Source organism: Astatotilapia calliptera, chromosome 18 (genome assembly GCF_964374335.1).
Source record: "Astatotilapia calliptera chromosome 18, fAstCal68.1, whole genome shotgun sequence".
In the NCBI taxonomy this organism is placed as follows: domain Eukaryota; kingdom Metazoa; phylum Chordata; class Actinopteri; order Cichliformes; family Cichlidae; genus Astatotilapia; species Astatotilapia calliptera.
Window position 1 is genome coordinate 21,406,989 of NC_137439.1, and position 21,272 is coordinate 21,428,260.

At 41.9% G+C, this 21,272-nt stretch overlaps 1 protein-coding gene across 3 annotated transcripts in view; it reads left to right on the top strand.

The window, feature by feature from the left end:
• Positions 1-9,385: 9,385 nt before the first annotated feature.
• kcnab1b (potassium voltage-gated channel subfamily A regulatory beta subunit 1b) overlaps positions 9,386-21,272 on the top strand; it is a 43,888-nt gene continuing 32,001 nt past the window's right edge. The window contains exons 1-2 of one of the 3 annotated variants that reach the window (XM_026149089.2): positions 9,386-9,570; positions 9,675-9,919. In XM_026149089.2, coding sequence (XP_026004874.1) covers positions 9,412-9,570; positions 9,675-9,919 — 404 coding nt within the window. In that variant the 5' untranslated portion in view covers positions 9,386-9,411. Of the gene's footprint in view, positions 9,571-9,633; positions 9,920-19,356; positions 19,724-21,272 lie in introns of those variants that run through there. The other 2 variants (XM_026149090.2, XM_026149091.2) reach the window with 2 other exon arrangements.

Here is a 21,272-nt window from a genome sequence, read left to right on the forward strand (position 1 = left end):
TTACACAAGTTCGCAATCAGGATGTGCATATCAGCAAATCACTAAGCTTACTGACAAGCTAGACAACATTTAATTGTTTTTCTTAAATCATTATAACAGATGTTGGTGTCACTTACATTTACAGCCATAGAGACACCACCACATAGTATTAACACATTGTAATGTTTGGAAACTGGCCTTTTATGTACAGTGTTAAAACTTTATGCCACAGCTGCTCTATTAACAGTTTTGGTTATTACAGAAATTGTTTTTATGTTTCTGTAAAGATTAATCCACCAGTGTGCACAAGCTCTTTAATCAAAATGACTTTTTTTAGTATTAAAATATATTCTTGTTTGCCATGCATGAATTTCCAATTTTACAAAAAAAAGCAGCAAATTCAGCATCCTAATGAAAAATAATAATTTTCTTCACTGTTTTCAGTGAAGAAAATTATTATTTTTGCTTTTTGCTTGATTGAATTCTGACTCTGAGACGTCCAGTGGGCTTAAATATGGGTAGAAAAACATGCATTCAATCATTTTTAGGTTTGTATGGGAGTTATAAAATAGTTGCTTTCTTATTGTAATGACAGGTGGTCTATATCTGTTAATACTGTATGTATTACTGTTTATTTACAGTATCACACACATTAATGAGTGCATCTGAGGCGAACAGGGGCTCAGCTCCTTTTTAAAGACATTGGAAATCTTATTACATGAAATGGATGAACTTCTCTCCCTACTGAACCACAGCCAACCTGTGCTGTGTTTTGTGTCATGACTAATAAGGACGTACTTCAGAATATGAACAGCAGGCAAACGTGAACAAGTCATGAGTAATGTTGAAGAATATAATACACTGAGGGTCTTTTTCGTAAAGTATCAAACAGTTTCCACGTGATTGGTCTGCCAAATGAAAGATGTGAAAGGACAGCGAGATAAAACAGTGATACCGAAATGTTTTCATGACGGCATCAACAAATAGTAAAACATGACCTGTGCAGATCAGATTATTGATTAACTGCCTCATGTCCCACTGAGTAGTTAATTTTTATTTTCCTTTTTGCCTGACTGCTTGCAGAAGTCTGATTGTGTACAAGTGTGGATGAGTCACTCTGGTCTTGGAGGGAACAGTGAAGAAAAGGCCTCACATTTCCAGGGACTGAAATAGACTAAATGCTCTGTGTCTCTCACACTGAGTACTGAGTGGGAGGACATAGCAGACACAGAGGTGCTCTCAGCTCCCCCACATTCATCCAGCACGTCTTATCTCCATTTTCGGTCCATTTCATATTGCCAGTGATGCATGAATGTTTCAGCTAATCACGGTGACTTCAGTGCTGAATATTTATTTCTTTTAAATCTATATCAATAAATATTTACAGATGCGTCAAATGAGGCTTTAGACTCTTACAGTTTGAAACGAGGATGTGAAGGTGAATACTGAAGCTGTGTCCAGTATGTCCACAAGAGGGCAGCCCTGTATAGCCGAGAAAGAGCTGAGAAACCCTAGAAAAGTCCGTTCAAATAAAACGTTTCATGTAGGTATTCTTATGCTTAACACTGCAGAAGTTACAAAGGAGTGATTACAGCTCAGCAAGGGATGAAAGTAAGATGGAGACTTCAGTTTATCACAGAATCATTTGAAAAGGTTTGAAAGTTAAATGGCGTGCACTGACAAATCTGTTGTTCAAAAGTGTCTGTTGTTGGGGCTCATTTCTGCGGGAAAACAAAACGAGACGGCAAAGAGAGCTGAGGTTCAGAGGCTGTCGGATCGGTGCGCAGACAACAACCTGGACCTTAATATCACCAAGACAAAAGAGCTGGTAGTCGACTTCAAAAGGAGGAAGTCTGAGCTGCAGCCTGCCAGAATCAACGGGGAGTGTGTGGAAAGGGTGTCCAGCTTCAAGTTCCTGGATGTGCACATAGACACAGACCTCCAATGGAGCACCTCGGCGGTTTTCAAGAAGGCCCAACAGTGTCTCCATTTTCTGAGACTCCTCAGAAAAATGGACCTGAAGAAGGAGCTGCTGATTGTCTTCTACCTTTACTCCATTGAAAGTGTGCTGACATACTGCATCTGTGCGTGGTTCTCCAGCTGCACCACGGCACACATAAAGAGACTTCAGAGGGTTATCAATATAGCCCAGAAGGTCACTGGACATCCTCTTCCCTCCCTGAAGGACCTGTACAGCAGTTGCTGTCTCAAGAGGGCACACAGCATCCTACAGGACTGTACACACACAGGACACCGGGCGTTTAAGCTGCTGCCATCTGGCAGGAGATTCAGGCTGCTCAGGTCGCGGACAAACAGACTCAAGGACAGCTTTTACAACAGGACAATAGACCTAATCAATGCTGACCCGATTGGCTACCTCCCTGGACTTTTTAATAACAATTACAACAACAACAATAATAATAACAATGTGCAATAAAAACATGCACTCATTCTTTTTATTTTTTTATTAAGTTAAGTAACTGTGTTGTGTTGTGTTGTGTTGTGTTGTGTTGTGTTGTGTTGTGTTGTGCATAGTGCAGACACAGGACAGTTTCCAATTTCGTTGTACTATTGTACTTGGTATGACTGTAATGACAATAAAGAGTTATTGCTTATCTCTTAAGGACTCCATGTTATTTTTCAAAAGAAAAAAAAGACTTCCTCAGTTTAATGTCTTGTATTGAGAGAAACAGACTCTGTACTTAAGCTGAGATCCCACCATGAGTACACTTTGCATGGCATCCTGTGGGACATCTCCTTCTCTAGCATCTATTGAGATATCGTGATCACCACTCTATGAGTAATGGCGATCCTCCTTTGAGCAGAATTTAAAACAAAAACAAAGCCAGAAGTTAATTTTAGTTTTTTAGTACTGAAATACCTCAAAATGATATATTTGACTATTTTTTGTCATTGCTGTGATTCAGAAGTAATATTTAACTCTAAATTTTAAATCTATGATGTTCAGTGCCTATTTTAAACAAGGCTAAAGTCAATTAATGAGGTCTGTGAGTGCAGACATTACACCAACCTGTTATTCAAAGTTTCTGTTTGCAAGAGGCAGCCAATGAGAGGACAGCTGGCCTAATGGGGATGTTTTGAATCCAGAGAAGCTCAAAAAGCTATTCTGCATTTCAGTCTATAAATTCAATATGCTTTGTTTATTAGTTTTGACAGATTGTTATACTGAATAAAAATATTAATAATAATGTAATAGCATTATTCTACAGGGGTCCTTCAGGGCTCTTTACTTGGTCCACTACTATTTACATTAGTAACTTTAGATCTGTGACATCTTGTCTGATAAGTTTACAGCAAAGCTATCTCATTATTGCTGGAAACTTGCCACAGGCAAACAGTCAAAGCAAAAGCCATTCTCTGTGCATTTTTTTACTTTGATAACTTCATACACACTTATCTTGGCTCAGGATCCTTCAAAAAATATTATATTAGAGGATATTATTTGAATTTATAAGCCTTTTCAAACTATCCAGATATACAGCGATGCTTTATGAATAAATAACATAACGTAGTAAATCAAATTAGGGACTGCATAAAAAATGAAACACTCCATGAATACAGATACATCTTAAGCAGATCCTTTCAAATAGGGCAGTTTATTCTCTTCTGTTGTGTCTAGCGGGTGACTCAGAGCAGCATTATACCAGTCTAAATATTTTAAAAGGACAGCAGTCATGGCAGCTAATAAAGCAAGCCTCTGGACCCTGATTGTATTCTTACAGACCTGTTTTGCTTTAGCGTGTGCAACGGCATGTGCAGAAGCAAGTTTCCTTACCTGTTTCTTCCTTTTAATTCATTCTCCCCCAGAAGGGAGGAACAATTTAGTCAGTTCTGTTAGTTTGTCTGTCCTGCAGTCTAACGTCCACAGTTTTCAGCATATCATGTTCAAATTTTGTGTGATGGTAGACACCAATAACAGCCTGACCTCATTTACTTTTAGTGAAATGTGGGTCCAGGTCACACCAAATGTACCCACAGTTTTTTATGGATCATCTTCAAACTTCACCAAAATATACTAGACCTTGGGGGGGGGCATGAGTACCTAGGTTGGCTAAGCATTTGACATTGATCTTCATTGTTAGCCCCCAAAAGTCAAAGTTAATCTTGAAAAACAACAAACCATATCAAATATAATATCTCAAATGAAAGGACATAAAGAGAGCTGTAAAACACACTTTATTTTTTCAATATGACGCAGTATGACGTCACAATGATGCCATAAAGTTTAGCAAAATCACAAACTCCATGAAAACATCGTAAAATTTCAGGTTTTTCCAGATTATAGAAGCCAAGGATTATAGCCAATCATAGGGGTAAAGATAAAGCATTACATACTAAAACTGTGTATTTTTTAAGGTCATAGGTCAAAGGTCAGGTGTTGTTATGAAAATAGGCTGATATCAGCATGTTGTAATAAAACATTAAAAGTTATATCACCCTTGCCCTGTGGGAGGAGTTGTGCTCTCTGAGTGCTGTTGTTGCTGATGCTTTTGTGTGTTTTATGTTTCCCTTTGCACATACACTATATTGCTCTCTGTAAATAAAGTATGTGTAAAGTTAAAACAAAGCACCTTTGCATTCTTTGACAGCAGGTTAAGTCATTTGCATGTGACTGATAATCGTAATCCATTTAGTGGGTCTGCTTGCTCTGGAATCGTTGCCTCGCCGCCTGCGGAAGTCTGATTGTGTACAAGCGTGGATGAGTCACTCTGGTCTTGGAGGGAACAGTGAAGAAAAGGCCTCACATTTCTGGGGACTGAAATAGACTAAATGCTCTGTGTCTGCCTCTTGCACTGCACACTGAGTGGGAGGACATAGCAGACGCAGAGGTGCTCTCAGCTCCCCCACATTCATCCAGCACACCTTATCTCCATTTTCAGCCCCTGAAGGCATCCTCATATGTGGCAGCTTCCGGATGACTGATGCACGTGTCTATTGGTTAGTGTGTGTGTGTGTGTGTGTGTGTGTGTGTGTGTGTGTGTGTGTGTGTGTGTGTGATATGTTTTATGTTGTTTTTCTTGTTTTCTTGATGAGAGTATGATGATGAGTATTTTTCATTACTTCAACCTCTTCAGCTTTGATAAGCAGACATTAACGGGATTTTTGTTTTGTTTTTTGTCAGTGTTTGTCGGTGTTTTTTTTTTTTTTTTTACATGGACCTTGCAGTTCCACAAGAGGGCAGTCACATACAGTTAACTGCAAAAGAGAAGGCAGTGATAGAGAAGCCTCGCATATATTGTATTGCAGTGTAGATACTTGTTCTTGTGACTGTTACGACTATAAAACACATCTAGCAGCACTCTAAACACTCTGTCTACCGTTTGGGATCCATAAATTCCATCCTTCCTTATACTTAGGACACCATGGCTATGAGACCCAAATGCTGTGGAATATGACTGGTCAAAATGTTTTAACCTGAAGCCAAAAATGTCAACCTCGTGGTGGCCCTGAAACAAAAATCAGAGTAAAGTTAGTCATTCTCCAAAGTCAGTAGGATTCATGACCTTAAACAGTCTCAGTCCAACAAATAGATGTTGATGTTTTTCAGAAATTTCCCAGATACAGGACAAAAATAGCACATGTTGTATGTTATACAGCTCAGAAGAAGAATGACCCTCCTTTATGGCTTGCCTACAAGCAGAAGCAGCTTTGAACGCCCAGTCTTTTTGCAGCACTGTAATGTGTGAGACCCCCTATTTAATCTGACAAGCCAATCACAACTTCTGAACTGCATGAGACCAGAATTATCATTGTACATAAATTTAGCACATTTCACTGTCCCTAGCCACATTTTAAAGCTATGATGAGAGGGCAGGGAGGTCTGCATAGTGTCAGGCTGAATATGGTAATTAGGATGTGTGGGTGCCTGGCTGTGACTGATGTGGCTCAGGTACAGCTCAGAATATGGTTCCTTACATGGTGAAGTCTTGGCTCAAGTCCTCACCATGTAAGAAAACAAGACGACTATCACCTAAACTGAAGATTGTCTGCTTCTCCATCCTCTATAAGCCAGACCCGTGTTTATTTGTAGCATCTCCTGCAGGCTTTGTGTTTAAATGAGTGAGCTGCCATTTCTTTTGAATAGTTTTCTCTTGTTTATCCTGACTAAAGAGGCAAGTTGTTGTATTTTGGTCTGTTTATTTTGATTAAGTAATCTCGGTTTGGATTTCTGGAGAAGTATAAAGAAAGTCATAAAAAGTTGCACTGTGGATCTAAGTAAAACACCTGATAGTGATAAAGGAGGAAATGGGGTACTGCATGAGGAAGTCAGGACTGGCACAGAAGTGCCTGCGGGGGGAGCAGGGCATCAAGAGAGTGGTGAGGTGTGCAGTAGGAAAGACAGGTGGGTTCAAGTTGGAGTAAGTTGAGGAATCAGCTCTGATCCCTTTCTTGTTTGGAGTGGTGATGGACTGTTTAACAGTTTAACAGAGGAGGTCAGGCAGGAGTCTCTTTAGACGTCATTTGCAGATGACATTGTGATGTGAAGAGAGCCTGGAGAGGTGGAGGTATGCTCTGGAGAGAAGAGGAATGAAAGTCAATAGAAGCGAGAGAGAATACTTGTGAGTGAATGAGGGAGAGCCTCTACTTCTCTCATTCTAACAATAGCAATGCAAAGAGTAGAGGGTCAACCATCAAAAGCAGCGAAGGGAGTGCAGGCAGGGTGGAGACGAAGTGTCGGGTTAACATAAGATAGCAGCAAGAGTGAAAGAGAAGGTTTAAAAATGGTAGCGAGACTCGCTGCGATGCATGGTTTGGAGACGATGGCCCTGACAAAACACAAGAGCTGGAGAGAGATGGCGCTGGAGAGAGCAGAGTGGAAGATGTTAAGGTTTTTGTTTTTCGAGCAGGATGGTCAGAATTAGAAATAAATGTGTCAGAAGGACACTTCAGGCTGAGCCATTTAGACAGGAAGTTAGAGCAGCTTGGACATGTGCAGAGGCGGGACATAAGATGCAGAATATGGAGCTGCCAGGCAGGAGGAAAAGAGGAAGACCACTGAAGGAGGACATGTCGAGGGTTGGTATGACAGAAGAGGATGCTCGAGCGCTACGGAGGCAAATGATCTGCTGTGGCAAACCCTAATGAGAACAACCAAAAAAAAAAAGACAGATTTTTTCCGGCCTTGGCTCTCCACCACATTAATTTATACTCCTGTATTTGTGAAACTGATGAATAATAAATACAAGACCTATTCACTTTATCAATTTGCTCTTTTGGCTGCTTGGGGATTTGGGGAAGATGGATGTGTTTCATGTTGTTCCTCAGCCCTCCTACAGGGGCCTAACGAGGTTTATTAAATGAGGGGTGTCTAATCTAAAAAAAGAGTTTTCAGGAGAAAAAAAAGTGAATTTTAAAAACAAAAAATCAGGTTACATGAAAACATCTCTAATAATAATAAAATACATGAATTCAAGGTTTTTCAAGTCATATAAAAAAAGAGAGAAGTCTAGCAAGTAATCTAATGATAGAGTCCTGAATAATAAATACGGTTTTGTATGGTTTTGCTTAACAGATATCCAGTGTTGGGAGTGACGGAATACATGTACCGCCGTTACGTGATTAAAATACAAAATATGAGTAACTGTATTCCGTTAAAAGGTGGTATTCAGAATACAGTTACTTTGCTGAAGTAAAGGGATTACATGGCGGTCTTCTCCTGTTTCATATGTTAGGCTATGCCATCTCTATTTTTGGTAATTCCACGCTGGTGGAAACCCAAACAAAACACGCATTAAGAGGCTCAAATGCCTGTGTCTCAATCTCGCCTCTCATAATGACGTGAAGAATTTATTTTTTAAAAATGATTTAATATGAAGGCTATAGGCAGAGTGTTACAGGCATAGCCCTAAAGAATGTAGCCTCATGGGCAGTGTAGTCCATGCTGCAGAGAGAATGGACTGCCATAACCGTTATGTGTCTGTGAGCGAGGGAGGGAGAAAAAGTGGAAAAGTACGAGCTGTCAACGAGCAGAAACGGGAGCTGGAAGCATGTAAATATAATAATAACCACTGCAGCCAAGAAGAGTGCCTGACGAGCCCAGTTGTAAGTAACCTATTAAGACTCGACTGTACACTGTGTTCGTGTTTTCCCCCGAAACAATAAGTTTCGCTGGAGCAGCCTTTCAACGCCTCTCTCTGTCTCTCACTAGCAAACTTGACCCAGACAACAAAGTAAAGCTAGTTTTCGGCTACGAGCCCGACACAGAACCGACGCATTAGCCAGAGGTCACTTTACTACGGTTCGGAGCTGCGGACCTGTTTTATATACGCGCTGAATACTTTTCTATACGAGATGACTGCAAAAAGTGCAGCCTTACCTAATGTCCACCTACTGTTACTCATTTTATATTAAGATTTAAAAATCTAGTTGGTATTATGGCGAGTAACCTTCAGTAATAGTAATAAATCACACAGCAATAGTACATTCATGTAGTTGTAAAAAAGCATGATAATATATTAAGTAATCCAAAGTATTCAGAATACATTACTCTCATTGAGTAACGTGACGGAATATGTTACAAAATACATTTTGGGGCATGTATTCTGTAATCTGTAGTGGAATACATTTTAAAAGTAACCTTCCCAACACTGCAGATATCTCTGTGGCCACAACTGGGAAATTACATTTTATTGGCCTCGTGTGCTTCCTTCCTATGTTACTCTATTATATTAGAAAATCATGGCGTGTTCAAATGCAGTGCGGCACAAATAATGGCAGTAAGCTTGGTGTCTTTCCAAGCTTCAATAATTCTTGAATATTAGCTGATATCATTAGAAACCATAAGCGTGGGTCATAAAAAACATTACATTTGTATCTGTAAAAAATACTGAGTGCCTTTAGTGGTGCAGATAGTTCTCGAAACATGATAGCCATGCTTTTTTGGGTTTGGCATCCCCTGAATGTACCTTTGGACACTTCTAGAGCTAACTCATTATCACCTTACCAACATTGCACTAGTAACAATAGCAGGGTCCATTACTCTTACCTTCATGTGAAGTTGCCTCTTGATAAGACAGTGTAATATGTGTGTTCACCATGATCAAACTCATACCTGTCTGTCATCCTTTGCTTTGAAGGACTTTAAGTACCGGAGTAGACTAGGTGGGCCAGGTCTTGTTCGCGGCTGCAGCTTGAATTGGCTGTACATGTAATAGATGTATCAGGAAGATATTTCTGACGGGCAGACAGAAATATCCCCGTGGCTTTGTTCGGCTCGCCTCACAGACTAGCGGGTTTCTCTCACCGCGGCCAAGAGCTCAAACAAAAGCTGTCTTTGTCCTTTAATTTGTCGGTCAGTCTAAGAATAAAGTTGACATCACAGGCATGGCTCAGAGTTATGTTTCTGACCCCCTCTCCCCTCTTGTCTCCTCTTGATACTGTTTGTGTGCTTGTCTGATCTTCCAAGCACACATGTTCTTGTTTGATAGGCAACATCTATGGAAATTGTGTCAGGGTATTAGTCTCTATCGCAACGTTAGCCTTTGGCATGCCAAAAACTCTTCAGCAAACAAATACGGATATCTTCTGTTGTCCCGCATGAGCGCCATTGCAATGTACTTACATGGAGATGTAAGTACACCATACGCCTAAATATATTGAAAGAGATTTGCGAGCAAAAGAAAGCATCCAATCGGCCTGTGTGACACAAGTCTGATCTAAACATGTATCTGAAGGCAGCCTGCAGTGAGATCCCTGTGCCCAGGCAAAGAGGGGGGCCGAGGCTGGATCGCTGCTCCAGTTCCATCCAGCAGAGGCAGGGGGCAGGAACCCGGGTGCACTTCTCGAGCCTCAACAGCTGTCCTGCAGGAGCTCTTGAAGACCACAGACCTCAAGAGCAGCGCACCTTAGAGGATCTTCTTCATGTACAAAATCATTTGTTCCAGGCATCTCCCCAACCTTGTGCCAGCATGGTCTACAGGTAGGATTCTGTTCTTTAGAAGGTGCATGAAAAAAAATCCCCCTCTGTACTGTTCGTGCTGCATGTGAGAAATTTTAAGCAAGTTTCATGCATCAAATTTGGATTATGTTCATTCTGCATTAAGGTGCAGCTTAAGTAAGCGTGACTTGACTGTCACCAACCAGCGGCCTGTTTTTCGCTTCACTTCAATGTGTATGATCGCTAAAACACTGGAAGTGAGGATTAAAGTTTAATTCTTCTCAGCGGGGTCTCTGCCTGCTAAATACTTCTCATCACTTTGTGGTAATAAGACTCTCACATAGCCCAGCGACTTTTAGCTCCTTAAGTAGACCTAATATTTTAGTTACATGAGGCTACAATCAGAAAAACCGCTGTGCCCTCAGTGAATCCGCAAGTTGCAGTAGCATGAAAAGATTGAAAAATAATGCGAATAAGAAATGAAGAAAGCCTGACATTTGAGCTGATTGTTTTTAATAATCAGTTATATCATTAAATGGAGCAACATTTTTTTAGAATGTATGTCTTGTTTCTGAAATGTTTTGGGGGGTTTTTAATGGTTTTTTGTAAGCTCGCCAAATACAAAGCCAAAATACAAATTTGATTAGTATAAAAAGGAAGAGGCTGTGAGAGGGAGCAGATCTTTTTGTGCACAGAGAGGACATTACTCTGTGAGATTTAGATTTAAAAGTGTATTCATGTACCACGGTAACAGGAAAATATTTGCCTCCTCTGGAAAGATTTAGGTGAATGAACGCATGAGACTCTGGAAATCTGTAAAATTAAAAATAAATTCTGTACATTTTATTTATGCAGAAACGTGGTGGCCTCTTCCCTCTTCTCTTCTGCTGGTTGTAGCTTGTATTTTCAGATTAGAGACTCTAGAGCGGGGGTGTCAAACTCAATTGCACAGGGGGCCAAAACTCAAGGCACACTTTAGGTCGTGGGCCAAACAAGATAAACATTTATTGAACACACTAAAACAATGTTTTTTAAACATAAATATGAATAAAAATAGACAGGAATATTATTCCAGATTAAATAAACTTAAAAATAATCAACTTTAACTTTAACCACGGATGAAGATGGCCAGCTGTGCAATGTCCATCATATCTACACTTTCATCCACAGCAAGAGAGTGTGCAATAAAGTTCTTGCTTCTTTCACACAACTGTGTTCTTAAATCAGTGGCCATCTCACAAACCCGATCAGCAATCGTATTTCTCCTCAGGCTCATATTTGCCAAACTCTGCATTTTGTCTGGACACAAGACGTCGCACACCTTCATCATGCAGCTCTTCAGAGTGGTAACGGGCTGATTTGGCTATCTCCTCTGCTACAATAAAACTTGCTTTCACACCAGCTTCACTTTGTGATTTTGCTCTGGTGAAAAACATCTGCTGAAATGTCAGATTCTTCTTTAGCTCTTCTACTTTCTGTAGTTTCTGCTCTGCGTTTAGGTTTTTCAGCTTATCCTGATGTTTTGTCTGTAGTGCCGTCTTAAATTAAATTCCTTAATTACAGCCGCATTAGCTCCACTAATAAGACACCCCGTGTGTCTTATTTACCAATATCTGTAAACATATATTCAGTCACCCACTGGCGCTGAAAGGCTCTGCTTTCAGAATCAACTTTTCTCTCCACCATTGTGAGCGGCTAGCTTCGCCATAACAGAAGTTTGACTTGATTGACACGGGAATGTTCCCAGTTAGCCTAGCGTTCAGCAAGGAGGCTGCAGCGCTGCATTATGGGATCTGTTGTTTGTATATTATTAGCACCTCATATCGCCGGGCCATGCATAACAATAATAATAAATCTATATAAAATGATCTCGCGGCCCGGATATAAATGTACGCCGAGCCGGATGTGGCCCGCGGGCCTTGACTTTGACACATGTGCTCTAGAGGTTTTTTATTTTCTCAGCCAAAGCAAAGAAATTCGATATGTAGCTGTCAAACTGTGCAGTGTTGAGCATTTGATTAGGTATACCTTGCTAGTACTGGGTTGGACCCTTTTTTGCCTTCAGAGCTGCCTTAATTCTTCGAACTATTGATTCAGCAAAGTGTTAGAAATATTCTTCAGAGATGTCGAGCTATATTGATATGATAGCAAAACACAGTTGGTGCAGATTTGTCAGCTGCACATCCATGATGTAAATCTCCTGTTGTACCACATCCCAAAGGTCCATCCATCCGTCTTCTTCTGCTTATCTGGGGCTGGATCGTCGGGGCAGCAGGCTAAGCAGAAAAGCCCAGACCTCCCTCTCCCCAGCCACCTCCTCCAGCTTGTCCGGGGGAACACCAAGGCTTTCCCAGTGCACCCAAGAGATATAATCTCTCCAGCATGTGTCGTGTAATCTCTCTCCGGGGCCTCCTCCCGGTGGAACATGCCAGGTACACCTCACCCAGGAGGCATCCATATCAGATGCCTGAACCACCTCAGCTGGCTCCTTTCAATGTGGAGGAGCAGCAGCTCTACTCTGAGTCCCTCCCGGATGGCCAAAATTCTCACCCTTAAGAGGAAGCTAATTTCCGCCGCTTGTATACGCGATCTCATTCTTTTGGTCACTACCCACAGCTTGTGACCATGGGTGAGGGTAAGGACGTAGATCGACCAGTAAATCGAGAGCTTCGCTTTTACTCTCAGCTCTCTCTTCACCACAATGGACCCCGTACATCGTTCTCGTCACTGCAGCCGTAGCACCAATCCGATCTCACACTCCCTTTTCCCATCACTCGTGAACAAGAGCCCGAGATCCCAAAGGTGCTCTAATTAATTGAGATCTGGTGACTGTGATGGCCACTTGACTGCAGTGAATTCAATGAGATTTTCAGGAAACCTCACCATTGCATTACCAGTAGCCTAAATAACAAAGCAGCTTTTAATGCTGTTTATGCCAAATTCTAACCCTACCATCTGAATGTTTCGGCAGAGATCGAATCTCATCGGACCAGGCGATGATTTACCAGTATACATACTATTGTCCAATTTCGGTGAGTCTGTGTGATTTGTAGCCTGAGTTTCCTGTTATTAGTCACCTGGTGTGATCTTCTACTGCTGTAGCCCATCTGCTTTAAGTTTGGATTGGTTGTGCTTTCAGAGATTTTGCAGACCTTGGTTGTAATGAGTGGTTGTTTGAATTATTACTGGCTTTCTATCAGCTCAAAGCAGTCTGGTCTTTGCCTCTTACTTCTGGCATCAACAGGGCATTTTTCCCTCACTGAATGTTTTCTTTTTTCAGACCATTCTCTGTAAACCCTAGAGACAAATCCCAGTAAATCACCAGTTTGTGAGACCATCAGCAACCACGCTACATTCATAGTCTCTTAAATCACCTTTCTCCCCCATTCTGATGCTCAGTTTGAACTCCATCGTTTCATCTTGACCATGTCTACAGGCTTAAATGCACTGAGTTGCTGCCCCATGATTGTCTGCTTAGATATTCTCTCTAAAGAGCAGTCGAACAAGGGTACCTAATGAAGTGGCCAGTGAAGGTAGATCCTTCTGCTTGTGGGCAAATACCACGCTAATTAGTAAGCTTTTGAGGTTTTAGTAGGTGGACTTTTTTCACAGACAGACCCAAGCTAGGTGTTTCCTTTATTTCCGCTCTGGTCTCAGGCTCTAACTCCAGCATCAATGTGCATACTTGAGCTTGGTCTTCTAATCTAAAACTTGCCACGAAACTCTTCATTTAGCTCCAAACCTTTCTTGTCCTGACCTCATTTCTAATAACACACAGGCAAATGAAAGTTGGTTCTACATTGCACAAAAGTCCATAACTCAATTAAAATGGTGTATTTTTAATATTTTACTGCAAACAAACAATTTAAATCTGTTAATATCCTTAGTGGGGTTTTAGCATTTCCTTTGCAGTGCCTCAAATACTGGCAGAGCTAAGCACAAATCCACTAAACAGTGTATGAGGGTGAATAGCCTACAGGTAGCTTCCTCTTTTTTAGTCATTAGTCACTGAGGTTGCACATGGTGTTTTTCATAAAACCACTGTTCCTATGAGGCCATCCATATTCAAAAGGTAAAGAATTCATCACAGGAGAACTATTTTCCAGAACATTTTTAATGTGAAACAAGAGAAACCTATAGGGGTTGATGGGTATGGCTGTCTGATAAACTAATGACCTCCATCTCTCAAACACCAACACACATGCACACAAATGGTGACACTATAGCCCAAAGCCAGATCCTTGTTTACAAAAGCCTTTGGTCTTTGAAATGCAGGTGCAGGCTTGGATTTTGGCAGGCACCAGAGCAAGACATGCTACATGTGAGAAATGGCAAATTCTCAGAAAAGATCAACTGTTCAGCAGGTCACTGAATTTTTAACTTCAGAGAGCCTTGAGAAGCCACTTAAAGTTATTCTTCGGCGCGCGAAGCCATTCATGCATTTATGAAATTCCAGTGTTTCAAGGACAATATCAGTTCTGCTTAGCGTTTATTAAAGGGTTAGAGTCAGGGTCAGGGTCCGTTGATTGGCGGACAGAGGCGGTTTCTCGCAGCTTAAATACAGTTTTGTGTTTTTCCCGAAGTCGCAAAAGTATGACGTCAAAACATTCTGATTGGTCACTTGCAATGTTGATCCTGGAACAACATGTACTACTTACTATTACTTACTATTTCTAATGTGAGAAATAAGAAGAAAGAAAGGACACTAGAAGCCTATTTCTAGATTTATGGATCTTCCAGTAAAGCAAATGTTGTTGTACCAATTTTAAGATAACAACCGACATTTTGACTTGTGGATTGCAAAAAATCCTGCTTTTTCAGTGGCTAAAACAAGCTTGCATTCATTTTTAACATCAGAATTAAAAAATGCTGATTGTCAGGAAATGTCATGAAAGTTTCCAGAGCCACTCTTATGTTTTCACTTCCAGCAGATCCCTTTATTTTCTCCCAGGGCTTTTCCAGACTAAAAATAGTCATTAGTCATCCACTTGCCAGCTCATTTAGGATAAGCTGTTACCCTGGAAAAATGTTGTTTCATAAAAACTCCCGTGTCTGCTTACATTCTGCAGGTACGCAAACCTTTCATCTATATTGAATCTACTATGAACCCTTGAGTGCTCCAGCATTAAAACAAATGCACCTGCATTTCCTCCCTGTTATTATTCAGTATTCGACAATGCGGACGTATGCTCGCTTGGTATGCAAATAAGGTCATGAGGCATCTGTGGGGGCTGACATAATAAAGTTGTCAGCATTCATCCACGTCACCATATAAAGAGTGGATCCAAATGGAGATGAAGCTGTGGCAGAAGCTGGCCAACCAGTGGTAATGACGATATTAATTAAAGATGTCACAATGCTAAGAGTTAAATAATGCTGATTGTATAGCAATGACTGTAATGGCAGTAATGACGATGAGGCGATCATATGAGCGACGGGGGTTTGATTCTGCAGGCGACGGATGGTTGTAGTCATAAGCATGACCTTGCCTTTTGCAGCCACTCGTGTCCGATTCAGACTGAAGCTTCCTCATCAGTATTTCATGCATGCTTGCTGGCCTGCAGTGGAATTTATGGGGCTTAATAGCTGTGACCATTATCTCTACACAGAGTAGTACCACCCTATTAGGGCAGATTAAACAACCAATGCTCCCTCTGAGGTGTTGTGCGCACAATGCATCATAATGACTTGCACTCTGTAGCCTGCAGCACAGGGAAAGGGACTCTGGACTTGGACTGAGGAAGAGCACTGTTTAAAGGGGCTATTTGGAGGGAAGAGATGAGGGGAGAGGAGGAGAAAAAGAGAGGGAAAATATGTAAGCAAAAAGAGGAATGAGCGAAAAAATACTACCTAGGGAAAGATGTAATTGAGCAGAGAGAGGTGGTACTGCTGCAGCGATGACATCACTGACTCCTTGGAAAGGTTTTCCCCTCGTTCTGCCTCATTTCCTCAACAGGAGGTTACGGCTGATAAGGACGGTTATCAGACACTTAGTAGCCTTTTGAACTGGAGAATAAAATGCCAGACACAAAAATCTATCAATCAGAGTGTTTACAGGGCTATAATTAATAATGAGAATCTAATGCGCTCGAGGATTTTTCTCTGTATGGCAGCTATAGCAAGGGAGAAAATGACTTTTAAATGCACGACGTTGCAGAGAGACGGGCGGACAGATGTTCCACGCTGCTGGAAATCCAGGGTTATGTTACTGTAAAGGGATTCAGCCTCCTCAGTGCAGCGTTACGGTTGCTCGCCTCAACACGAGAACTCATTTTATAGGGGTTTGCATCTTAGCAACAACGTTTTAGAGCTCTTATTATAGGTTCTTACCAGAGCAATTAGAGACGAGCAGTTTGCCTCAGGGTAACGGCGTTATCGACCGCTGGGGATTCCAGCCGAGACTGTAACAGTTCTAGTTGACGCTTTTGACTGACACACTTTTTAAATGGGCTCAACGGGGAGGAAACTGGAGCCCGGAGGTGCCGGTGACATTAGAGGGATGCTTGTGACTTAGTAACCTCTCCAGAGCACCGAGGAAAAACACGATCAAGCCAACGCCAAGTTCGCTGGCAGGCAAAGAGGCCGTGGAAGATGCAGAAGTAGCAGCACACCAGAGCTGATGCCGCCGTTTCTCAAGGGTTGCCTGGTTTAAAGGCGCTCTCTGTCAGTTTAACACTTCATTATCAGTTCACTTGTCATAGGGAAGCAAGATTTGTGTAATGCTTTCTGAGGCTCCACAGCCTGTAAGAAATAGACTCGATGATGTCTTTAGAGTTATCCCCTTGGACTCTGAGAATAACTCGAGGCAGGAATTTGAGAAATGCATGTCAGAGTTGCACCTATAATAATAACTTTTCTATACATTAAAGAAGTGTACGTATCCATATGATTCAGTATTACATTCATCTATGCATACATAATTCTTTGCACACATTTGGTAGGAACTACAGTAAAAATATATACAGTAATTAAAGCGATTAAGGAAAAGATTGCCCATAGAAAGTTTTCAGCAACTGCGTGAAATAAACTACTGATTCAACCCACATGATGGGCTTAGGAAGGTTCCACAGTTTAGGAGTTACAGCCTCAGAAGTGTGGTCACCGCGTGAAAAGAGTTCAAAGACCCTGATTAGATGATCAGAGAGGCTGAGCTAGAATACTGTCTCAGCAGGTCCTGTGTGTAAGCAGGGAGACTGGCCATTGCAGAAATTCCAAGTCCTACATTTTTGTTTTAATTCTTAACCCACATCAGTGTATTGCTCGTGTTTTGGTGTAGAGGCTTTTTAACATTGTAGGAGTTTGAAACTCCGGCCCTGCTGGTATTTGTTTTCTTATAATTCTATTAACTTAAAAAGACAGAGTAAAAATCTTACAACTGCAGTCTTCAGCGTTCCCGTGAACCGCACATCAAACACATTTCTGCACACTGAATAATACAGAACAAAATATACTTTTCTCAGATTGCATAAAAATCTCACATCCCACACTCAGAAAATCCACCTCCCAAATGCTCCCACTGACCCATTAACTGCTCTGGACAATAAACACGAGATCCCACAGATTTTTACACGTGTCTGTTCTTAACAACTCTAATCACAAAGAACTAAATAAGGCAGTTCTGGCCTCAGGGTTTAGGGATGTTCAATGAACCGTGAAGTCCTGCATTGTTACATTAGTGCTCAGCGAGGGAAGAAAGTAAGATGCTGCACCGCTTGAACACATGGTGTATGCTTCATTTGACTCTTACAAGACTCTCAAGCATAGCTCGAAATTTGTGATATGCTTGTAGATCGTAGAGTGGAAGTGAGTGCGTATGTATGCAAGCGGGGCAATCACTGCAACGGCAAACATAAGACAGCGAGGGAAGCAAGTGAAATGTTTTACTAGACATGCACAGTTAAGCAAAGCATGCCTGTTGTATCTATCATTCACCCTAAAGTGGATTTTCTTCAACTAATTAAAGTCGCAGCAACTCAGTCTTCTTGATTCCCATTCAGAATCTACCTCTCTCTCTCTCTCCCTCTCTCTCTCCGATTGTGTGGCGCCATAGTGAAAAACACTGCAGTTCTGAGCCAGTCAGTGAGAGCCAGGAGCCTATACACACAGTCTCTCTTCCTCATTCAGTTACTGGCTCACTCTCTCTACTCTAATCACGCGCTGCTCCTCGCCTCCTCACTGCATCTGTCCTCTTCTCCCTGAAGTGAGAAACCATGCATCCTCCTTTCTCCTCCTCCTCCTCCTCCTCTCTGCTCGTCCATTGCTGTTCCAGGGTCCCTTTATCACACAGAGTCCACTTGCTGCAAAGCCGGGGACCATAAAAGCTCTGCTACTTGCTCGAGGACTTTGGAGACGGGACAAGGCTGTTTGCCAGGTCTGAGGACATCTGTGGGAAATGCCGCTTCAGCTGGGATGCAGATCTTTCTGGGACCCCCGCTCAGCACGTAACAGCGCTTGATCGCTCTCAAAGTTCCAGGAGAAGGAGCATCAATCAAGACTCTCATCCAGCTCCGTCCTTGTTTCTCACAGAGCGCCGGCAACTCGCTGCGTGTAAGAGCACTTGTGTAAATGAAGATTTGGTTCACGTGTGGAAGCAAATGCCAGAAATGCTTGTGCATGTGCAGCATTTATTCGCGAGCATTTGCGTTTCTGTGAAAGCATGACCTTATTTTTAAGATGTGTGACAGGAGTGAGACACTGTCTGTGAGCGTGTGTGTGTGTGTGTGTGCGTGCGGGTGAGCATGCGTGTGTGTGTGTGTGTTGCTGAGCACCCGATGTGGTGGTGCAGTGTTACTCTCCTCACACCAGGTGTTTGACTAGAAGGCTTAGCTGTGATTGGAGAGCAAGGTGGACTCCAGAGACACCCACAAGTCCTGGTCGCCTGACAAAACCTTGAGCACACTAACAAAAACATAAATTAAAGAATTAAAAAAATGAAGGGTTAAAGGCTGAGTAACCAGAAAAGAAGAGCCAAAAGTTGAGGTGGAATGGAAGATATAGACAGAGAGATGAGGGAACAGCGCAGAGAGAAAGAGATAAATGTGACAGAAATGTAAGAAAAAAACTTGTGCTCATTCTTTGCCTCGCCATGACAAAGCAGCTCAGACATGTGAGGAGGAGGCGTTACTGAAGAACTGAAACTGAAGAAAGCAGCACAAGGAGAAATTACAAAGAGGTCTCACAGGTTTTTTTGTCAGATCAGTCTTTTTTCTGGTTTTAGCAGTATATTTTTTTTCTCCTTTAGTCAAGTGCTCATCTTAAACAGACAGCTCTACAAGCAACTCATTCATGTCCTTCTCCCTCCATCTCCATCCTCTCCCATCTTTTCAGGTGGAGCCAGACCAGCTCAGGATCTCAGCGCCTCACACACACACACACACACTGACCAGGACCGCCGCTGATATGCCTGAGCTTCACGTAGCATAACTTTGAGAAAATTCTCTGAAAAGAGATGGAATAAAGCCGTGCATCACTTCCTACTGCCATCTCCATATGAGAATCAGCGGCCGGAATTGGCACGGACCTTTGATTTTCAACTTCACATAAGCTTAGTTCTGCAGACTAGAAATAAAAAAGACTCTTAAGCACTTTAAGGACTAAAACAGAGCAGCTCTAGCGGCCTTTGCCTCGAGCCATGCAGGTGTCCTTTGCATGTACAGATCACGGGCTCAAGGCCCCTCGAAATGGCGAGCACAGCAAGCAGAACGCAACGAGCCCCAACACAGCCAGCCAGGCACGTGCCCGGTTCCGCACAGTGGCCCTAATAGCTCGCAGCCTGGGGTCCTTCACCCACCGCTACCACCACAACCTCAAGGAGTCGACGGCAAAGCTCACCGGCATGAAGTACCGGTACGTAAACTTGAGGAGATGAAGGCTGTGTGGAGAGAAGAGAGTGAGGAAGAAAGAGGAGCTCTGCTTATAGTTAGTTTACTCCTCTCCCCTCTTTTCCCAGTTTCCCAGTGTGTGGTGTGAAAAGCTCTCATAATTTTCACTGTGAGGAAAAAGAAACGAATTTGAAAGAAAACACAAGATAATAAGGTGGAAAAAAGAGAAGAAGGGAAAAAATGAAGATATGTGAGCGGTGACAGGTGATGAGTGGGATGTTGTGTGTGTGTGTCAAGAAAGAAAGACAGAAAAGTACAGACATGGTTTTTTTTTCCAAGTATGCAAATTTATTGGCATCCTTAATTCCACAGTTATTAGCGCAGCAATCTACGATCTAGGACAGTTTATGCTGTTGGCTTTGCTTTGAGCTCCAGACGTGAACATGTGAATTTAAGTGGCTGCAAGTGTAATTTGAAAAGAGTGAGAGAGGAAGAGAGAAGACGGTTTAATGTAGCAGTCACTGATAAAAACGCTTTAAGATTAGGACCTTTAGTCAGACTTGAACGTTATATTAAAAGCATATTTATAACGTTGATTTTAAACGCTGACCAGATTTGACCTCTTTCTGGCACAGTTCAAATGCTGACGTTCATTACTGGTGCCCATATAGGGGACACATTCTGAAGAATTATTACTTATCATATATGATACGACCAAAAACTATGCACAGAAAACCCTGCTGACACAAAGACATCACCATACTAATATAATGAAAATTAGATGATTTGTAAAAACATAATCAGCATGCAAATCATCACACCGGTGATCTCGGCGCAGAGAAATCCTAATAGTAGAACTGTTATGAAGTTGCAGGCACTTGTGCACAAGAATTTATGCTGAAAAAAAAGAAACACAACAGGATACGTCACGATAAATTGGAGTATGAGGCCTCTAGTATAAAAAGAAGACAAAGAAGCAGTATTGATAGTGGTGGGAGAAGCAAAAGCCAAACTAATGTGCATGAAAATATTCTAAAATAGGTGTCTGGCATTATGGTAAAGTGCACTCAGTATAGTCAGATAAACAGACTATTCAGTGCATCTAAATCACATCCAGTTTTTGTAATTAAAGTCTGGCTTTAATACTTTGTCAATGCCACGCGGAGCTCTCAATAAGTGGCCGCAACCTTACAGTACATTCTGGAAAGTGTGACAGTAGCTGAGCAGTGACGGGCGGTAGAGCTCTCCATGTGCGTCTGTGTGGGAGTTGTAACAAGGCTGGGCCAAGTAAACAATGCGCTCTTATCTCAGCGAGTGGGCTCTTAACCCAGACCACGGGAGCAAAATCGTAGCTTTCACCTCACACCGTTAACTCGCTGGAGAGGGTGACATCACCGTTCGCAGTGTCGAGATCAAGAGAGACGGAGAGGATGGTGAAAGACAAGAAAGAATGGAAAAACAAAAAGACGCAGAATGAAGAAGAATTAGGAGGCTGAATGAAAAAGCAAATTAGGGCACGCAGGTCAGTTCAGACAAAAAGAGGGAATTAGCAGATTCTGGGCAGATTGGCTGCT